Source organism: Leopardus geoffroyi, chromosome A3 (assembly GCF_018350155.1).
Source record: "Leopardus geoffroyi isolate Oge1 chromosome A3, O.geoffroyi_Oge1_pat1.0, whole genome shotgun sequence".
Lineage (NCBI taxonomy): Eukaryota > Metazoa > Chordata > Mammalia > Carnivora > Felidae > Leopardus > Leopardus geoffroyi.
In genome coordinates, this window is record NC_059336.1 from 14,362,030 (window position 1) to 14,369,965 (window position 7,936).

Below are 7,936 nucleotides of genomic sequence, written 5' to 3' on the forward strand. Positions count from 1 at the left end.
GGTCCTCATTGGGCATCCATGTGGAAATAGGTAGGCAATTCCATATATGAGCTTGGAGCTCTGGAAAGGAGCCAGGCCGGGGACACCCCACTAATGCTCCTTCTCGAGCAAAAATGCACGTCTAAGGTCAGCACTCACACGGCCACGGGCTTCTCCAAACTCTCAGTGCATGTTCACACAAACACACTCGTCCACGGGCATCCACAGCCACACTCTCACCCAGCAGGGATCATGTGCACACACACACACACACACACACACACACACACACAGCCATCTCAGCAAAAAAAAGCAGCATCGACAACTCCTTCTGAGCCAGAGGACCCTTGTACAGTTCTGAAAATAATAATGCCTGGGGCAGTTTGAAACATGGCTCCAAAATTCTTTGTTCCATCCCTTGAAATCTAAGTGGGCTTGTGACTGCTTCAACCAGTAGGTGGCTCCAAGTGGCCCTGCGTTGACTCCTGAGACTGAGTCCCTGGGACAGCGACACCTGGAGCCCTGCTGATCTCTGTGACTTGCATTAAAGTCATGAGGGTGGGTACGTGCTTGCTGCCGGCCTCTATCTCCCCTAGAGAATAGAGAATCCCTCTTCATTTGTTTCCCCCAAATGAGAAAGGAAATTATCTAATTGGTCCTTTGGGCAAGCATCTTCACACACGGCTTCCGTTGAAGGTGGGCAGGACCTATTAATTCATTTCCTAGACAGCAAAAGTGATGAATGTCATCTTAGAGATTAGGTTATAAAAGATGGCAATTTCCATCTTGTTCGTCCTCTCCTGATGTCTCACTCACTCTCTCCGATGTAAGCTGCCCAGTGGAGAGGTCCAAATGGCAAAAGGTGAGGGTGGCCTCCAGGCAATAGCCTGTGAGGAACTAAATCCTGCCACTAATGAAATAGTCACACAAACAAAAAAAGAAAGTCTGTGACGATACAAGAGAAGGGGCACCAGAACTCATAAAAGTTGGATTTTCTCTGCTCTGAAAAGTCAGAGAGGGCCTCCCTGAGGAAGTGACATTTGAGCTGAGCATGGAAAGATGTCTGGATGGGCTGAGGCAACAAAGGGAGGGAAGAGCACTTCTGGCATAGGAAACAGCAGGTGCAAAGGCCCTGTCGCAAGAGGGAACCTGATAAGAATGAGACTGAGAGCAAGTAAATGTGTTTGAAGATCAGAGAGCAAACGGGAACTTGGTGGGAGACGAGCCTGGAAGAAGGACATAGGGTCCCACGCAGGACCTCGTGGGTCTTTAATCCTAAACACAATAGGGAGCCGATGAAAGGCTTTAAGCTAGGTTTTCCTACCATAGGAGCCAGAACCAGTCTGACCATAGCAAGCTTGGGACTTGCAAATATGTTTGTACAGTGGATTTTCCAAAGGAGGGGTTCAGACAGATTTGGTAACCATGGAGATGGCTATGCGGACACTAACAATTATGATAATGAAGCCACAAACTTGGGAAACTGGGCGTTATAAATAGAATTTGTTCCGGGTGAGCTTTGAGTAGTCTGGGCTGACGAAAGGTGCTGGAAACCACACTGTGCCAACACAAAGGGTCTGATGTCTGAAAAGGTGGCTCGCCCTGTGTGTGAACGGCGCGCACGGACTGCAGAGCTGAGGGCTGGTGCCATAGCAACCCTTGGACGAAAGGGCCTTTCTTCAGTATTTCAAACAGGGTCCCGATGATGGGAGAAGGAAAAGGAACATATGCAGCGTCGCCTGCCATCCACACCCTCACAAGCAATATCTTATTTAATCTTAATACGTAATTGCCACAGTAAAGCTAATTATCCTCGTTCTGAGGATGATGAATCTGAACCTCGGAGAAATGGTACTTGTGCCTAGCTCCCTTCCTCCTTGCTTCTAGAGCAGGTCTCGGTCTGTCCAGGCCCAAAATGCCAGATCCTGGGGCGCCTGGGTAGCTCAGTCGGTGGAGCGGCCGACTTCGGCTCAGGTCATGATCTCGCGGTCCGTGAGTTCGAGCCCCGCATCGGGCTCTGTGCTGACAGCTCAGAGCCTGGAGCCTGTTTCGGATTCTGTGTCTCCCTCTCTCTCTGCCCACCCCCCCGGGCTCATGCTCTGTCTCAAATATGAATAAACGTAAAAAAAATTTTTTTTAAATGCCAGATCCTTACTTTTCCCACATCCTCTGCAGTTACAGCAAAGGCACGTGGGCCAGTCGTGGCCAATGTCCTGTAGAGGAAGCCCGGTGTGAGAGGAGGGATGTCCAGCAAAGGGTTTTTTCCCAAATAAAGATGTAGAGGACATAGCACCTCTCTTCTTTAGACAGATGTGTTTGTGTCTTCATATCACGTGTAGAGCTTTGGTGGCCAGCTTATGACAATAAGATGACAAGTGTAGGGACCAAAGCTGAGGCTGGCGAAGGGCACGAGGGTAGAAAGATGGAAAGACCTTGGGTCCTTAAAATTAAAAAGTGACTGAAGGACGCTTGGGACCCCTTACTTCCTAAAATTTTGTTCCGTCAGATAATAAATGAGCGTATTGTTTACCCAGAGTAATCTATTTAGCTGACCAATCTGCTACTTTCAGCTTAAAATATCAAAACTATGGCAGTCTAGGGGCGCCTGGGTGGCTCAGCCAGTTAAGCGTCAGACTTAGGCTCAGGTCACGATCTCGCAGTTCATGAGTTCAAGTCCCACGTTGGGCTCTGTGCTGTCAGCTCAGAGCCTGGAGCCTGCTTCCGATTCTGTGTGTGTGTGTGTGTGTGTGTGTGTGTGTGTGTGTGTGTCTGCCCCTCCCCCACTCATACTCTGTCTCTCAAAAACGAATAAGCATTAAAAAAAAAAACCCCACAAATCTATGGCCGTCTACTAATTGCACACTGTTCTAATTCCTCCCCTACTTCCTTTTAGTAATAATCTCCCCAAGTTTTAGCTGAGTTCACGGCTGCCCTGCTAGAGAATATGTCTTCCAGCTTCCTTTTCAGCTTCGGGGGCTCTGTGACTGCGTTCTGGCCAATAGGATGTGAGTGGAAGTGACGTGTGGAACTTTGGATCAAGTTCTTAGCTGCCTGTCCTCACCCTCATCCTCCTTCTTGCCAGCTGGAGTGCTGGACAGCTGGGATAGACTCAGAGAAGGTAGCAACCGGTTGAGGATGACTGATCTATACTTTTATATAAGAAAGAAAGGAAGCCCTCTCATAATGAAGCCACTGTTTTTAGGTCACTGTGTTATAGCGACTTATCCTGGACCCTCGCAATAACCAAAACACACAGGCATTCAGTGGCGGTACAAGTCAGGGTTCTTGCTGGAAGCCACACAAACCACCTTGCTCCTGTGTTTGAGCACGGGCAGCCAAGACGTGGAGTAACAGAGGGTCTTCCAAAGTTCAAGGTGGGTGTGGTGTTGCCCCTGGGACACAATGCTATCGGGAGGCCCCTTCCCTCTGAATAATGGATGCCGGGAGTCAACTTGATAGCTATTGTATGAAGTCCTCCCTAAATAATAACAGCTTTAATCTATGGAATGCTTATTATGTGCCTGGTAATAGTCCCATGGGTTTCACCTCTAGTGACTCATTTAATCCTCACAAAGCCCTCTGTGATAGATATGATTCACAATCTTATTTTGTAGATGAGAAACTAAAGCATAGAGAAGGTTCGATAACCTGCTCTTGCTCAAACATGCCAAGCACACTTCTCCCCCGGGGCCTTTGCACTTGCTGTCCCCTCTGCCCAGAATGCTCTTCTTCCAGGCATCCATCCACAGGGCTCAAACGTCACCTGTTCACAGAAGCCTTCTTCTTTTTGCATAGAAGCCTTCTTAACTGTCTTACTTTTTTTTTTTTTTTTTTAATGTTTATTTATGAGAGACACGGCACCAGCGGTGGAGGGGCAGAGAGAGAGGGAGACACAGAATCTGAAGCAGGCTCCAGGCTCTGAGCTGTCAGCACAGACTCTGGGGCTCCAACTCCGGAGCCCCGAAGTCATGACAGAGCCGAAGTCCGATGCTTAACCCACTGAGCCACCCAGATGCCCCTTCACTACCTTATTTACTATCTTACCGCTACCCACTCGCCGCCACCCTCCACTCCACCAGGGTGACCATATATATAATTTATCACCCAAACCAGCACGCTCCGAAGAGCCAAGAGGGGACACAATCGGTAGGTATCCTATTTCCGGAAAAGAGCCGCAGAACGGGTGGCAGTTTGTCGACTCCCGACCGGAAGGCGGGGCCGCCTCGGCCCCTCGGGCGGCTCTCCGCGCGCTGCAGGCCAGAGCCCGGGAGGTCGAAGCGCTGCCTCCCGAGCGCCGCCGAGGGTTTACGGAGACAGCCGAGGACGTGGGAGGCGGGGCCACGTCCAGAGGCGGAAGCGCCGGCGCAATGGTGGCCGAAGAGGGCCGGAGGGGGTGACGTCACCGGCAGTCTCCGGAGAGAGCCGACGGGCCCCGAGCGGCGGCGCCGAGGCGCAGTCATGGCGGCCGCCTGCGCTGCGGCCGCTGGGAAGAGCGAGGATCCGGCGCCGGAGGCCGCGGCGCTGGCCGCCGCCCGGGAGCGGAGCAGCCGCTTCTTGAGCGGCCTGGAGCTGGTGAAGCAGGGCGCCGAGGCGCGCGTGTTCCGCGGCCGCTTCCAGGGCCGCGCGGCCGTGGTGAAGCACCGCTTCCCCAAGGGCTACCGGCACCCGGCGCTGGAAGCGCGGCTCGGCCGGCGGCGGACGGTGCAGGAGGCCCGGGCGCTGCTCCGCTGCCGCCGCGCAGGTGAGGCGGCCCGGCCCGGGGAGGCCTGCGCCGCGCGGCCGAGGCCCTTTCCCGAGCGCCGCGCCTCGTTTTGCCTCAGTCTCTCTCTTTGCACCCGCCGCGTGAACTTCAGTTGGGAAGTGTCGGCCTTTCTCCCCCGCCCCCCTCCCCCCGCCTTCGTTCATTTCATTCTTTGGCCTTGGCACCCGCGACGAGCACGTGTCCCGGAGCCGTTGCTCCTGGTTCAGTTCCCGGCTCTGACTGTCGCTCGGCGTTGAGCACGCCGTTTAACTGCCCCGCGCCTCGGTTTCCCCATGTGCACCGTCTCCGTGTTCGATCATTATCTTTACGTTCGTGACTTTTAAGAAGCAGGTGTAATTACAAGTACGAACTCGCTGCGGAGGCTGTCGGGGTTCCAATACCGACACGACCGCTTCCCATGTAGCCTTACAACAAGTTATTTACGCTCAGCCTCAGTTTCCTCCCCTGTAAAGGGGAGTCATAGTATGTTTGAGTGCGTGATTGGTACATAGCGCTCAGTAGATTTTAGACTCCGTGAACTTGTATATTGAGTTTTTCATTAAAACACCCATCGTCCACCACGGTATATCCCTTGTCCTCAGATAAGAAACTGAGGCTCAGGCGGGGGAAGTAACTTGCCCAAGGTTGCACAGCTAGTGAGTGACCCAGCCAGGCTCCCAGCCCATAGCCTCTGACTCAGAAACATCTGGCTTTTCAGTTTGACACATCCTTTCTTTCTTTTATTAATATTCGTTAGGCACCTGCTTTACCCCAGGGCATTGTTAGGTGCTGGGTGAGCTGGAGGAAATTCAGTCGCCAACAAGCAGACAGATCTCTTGCCCTTGCTTGGATGTGATGAAGCTATTTGTGTGTTCCTATTTTCAGTTTTCATGTGCTCTAGGATGTAAGGTCCACTAAGCAGGGATTGGCTGCTTTGTTTCCTGCTGTATCCCCACTGATAGGTCTCCAGTATCTAGAAAAGTGTGGTGGGCCCAATTGTCATTCAATAAATATTCATTGAAACTCGAATTCAATGAATTCTTTGCATTACTGGAGGTATTGTTCCCGCGTTATGGAAACAGAAACAGAGGCTGAGAGAATTGATGTGACTTTTAGGTCATACAACTAGTAAAGGAAGGCAAGCAGGATTTGAACGCGGCCTTTCCGACTGCAAAGATGAATCTCTCAGCTAGCGCACTGCTTGGCCTGTTTGTGTCCTGGTCAGGTAGAACGACTCTGACTGGGCGATGCTTACCCTTCTAGGTCTTTGTTTTGTTTTTAGGGAGTAAGTGTGACAAATGCAATCCAGTCATAAAGGGTAGAAAGGAGGAGGGAGTTTCGGCACTACTACTTAAGCCGTGGGGTGGCTTAAGGCGCAGCCCTGCAGGGCATGAGCCGGGGAAACTTCCAGATGAGTTAAATTGTACTGTTCTGCAGCATTCCTAAATTTTTTTTTTTCCCCTGAAATAAGCAGATATGCACTGTAAAAGTCTGGCTCAATCTTTGAAAATTAAGCTTAACGTGAAGAGAGAATCTCATCCAATAACGATTTGTATCTTGATTGCAGGGATATCTGCCCCCGTTGTCTTTTTTGTAGACTATGCCTCCAACTGCTTATACATGGAAGAGATTGAAGGTTCAGTGACTGTTCGAGATTATATTCAATCCACTATGGAGACCGAAAAAACTCCCCAAAGTCTCCTCGGCTTAGCCAAGACGGTTGGGCAGGTTTTGGCTCGAATGCACGATGAAGACCTCATTCATGGTGATCTTACCACCTCGAACATGCTGCTGAAACCCCCTGTGGGACAGCTGAACATCGTGCTCATAGACTTTGGGCTGAGTTTCATTTCTGCCCTTCCAGAAGATAAAGGAGTCGACCTCTACGTGCTGGAGAAAGCCTTCCTCAGTACCCACCCCAATACCGAGGCTGTGTTTGAAGCCTTTCTGAAGAGCTACTCCACCTTCTCCAAAAAGTCCAGGCCGGTGCTAAAAAAGTTAGACGAAGTGCGCCTGAGAGGAAGAAAGAGGTCCATGGTCGGGTAGAAGAGTCTGACGAGTACTGACGTGCTGGCCGTTTGCGTCAAAGGGAATTTGACGGAAGGCTCCGAATATGAGATTAGACCTAAATAAAGGCATGGAGATCCTTTTGAGTGCTGTCTGTGATCATGCTTGTTCAGTGTCATTATCATCTGCGGTCGGCTGTTCTCAACAGCTTACTGTGGACAGAAGACAAGTTCTAGGCAGAATTGGGTATTTAAAAGAAATCTAGAACGGGCTTCCTCTTCGGCCAGGCCGCGTATATGTCAGGTACCTGGGCAATGGCATTGCAGAACGTTGAACCACGTGATGAGAACATTACTCTTCAGTCTTTTGGGTGATGTGGGGACAGAGTCTCAGTTGGTGACGGATATCTTTATCAACCCGCTAACCCAGCAGTTTTTTTGTCGTGTACATGACATATTCCCCCTGAAACCAATATAATGGGATACAGCCAGCATTTTAAAAATGAACTAGAGGGGGCGCCTGGGTGGCTCAGTCGGTGGAGCGTCCAACTTCAGCTCAGGTCATGATCCCGTGGTTCATGAGTTCGAGCCCCGCGTCGGGCTCTGTGCTGACAGCTCAGAGCCTGGAGCCTGCTTCCAATTCTGTGTCTCCCTCTCTCTCTGCGCCTTGTCTGCGTGCGCTGTCTCTCTCAAAAATAAATAAACGTAAAAAATAAAAACGAAGTAGAATCATAGAATAGAAAATATCAGAGCGCCTTACATGTATTGTTTAATAAAACTTGTTTCAAGTGTATGTATAGACATACAGATACCCAGGGTATCTACTGGGTTTTGATGTAAGACACATTTCTTTTTGAGAGCCTTAGCAAAAAAAAAGATGAAAAATACTGCTGAACTCCAATTAGTCTCGTTTTAAAAAAGCAGGCTCATAGCTTTCAGGCAACTGGAATTTATGTGATTTTATGCAGCATTGTTTTTATTTTTGTTGCTCCGTATTTCTATGATTACCTTGTGATTAAGACAAGTGATTGATCTAAAGTTCCTTTTAGTTTAAGTTCCTTTAGTAAAAGAAAGTGAGTTGATTTATATCACAGATAGTAAGTACGTAGAACAAAAGAGGTGAAATTACCTAGAAATGACTAGTTTGATAAAACCTGGTTTAAGGGAAGGGGCAGGAAAACAGCAAAGATGCAAAATGCCGCCAATTACC

The 7,936-nt window shown here is 49.9% G+C and overlaps 1 protein-coding gene across 1 annotated transcript; it reads left to right on the forward strand.

Moving 5' to 3' along the window:
- Positions 1-4,376: 4,376 nt before the first annotated feature.
- TP53RK (TP53 regulating kinase) lies at positions 4,377-7,577 on the forward strand. Its single transcript, XM_045444380.1, has 2 exons — positions 4,377-4,720; positions 6,288-7,577. The coding sequence occupies exons 1-2, from the start codon at positions 4,438-4,440 to the stop codon at positions 6,764-6,766; spliced, it is 762 nt and encodes a 253-aa protein (XP_045300336.1). The 5' UTR covers positions 4,377-4,437; the 3' UTR covers positions 6,767-7,577.
- The last annotated feature ends 359 nt before the right edge of the window (positions 7,578-7,936 follow it).

Coding starts and splice junctions, on each gene's coding strand:
- TP53RK (XM_045444380.1), top strand. CDS start 4,438: ATGGCGGCCGCCTGCGCTGCGGCCGCTGGGAAGAGCGAGGATCCGGCG. Junction 4,721..6,287: donor GCTCCGCTGCCGCCGCGCAG/GTGAGGCGGCCC, acceptor TCTTGATTGCAG/GGATATCTGCCCCCGTTGTC.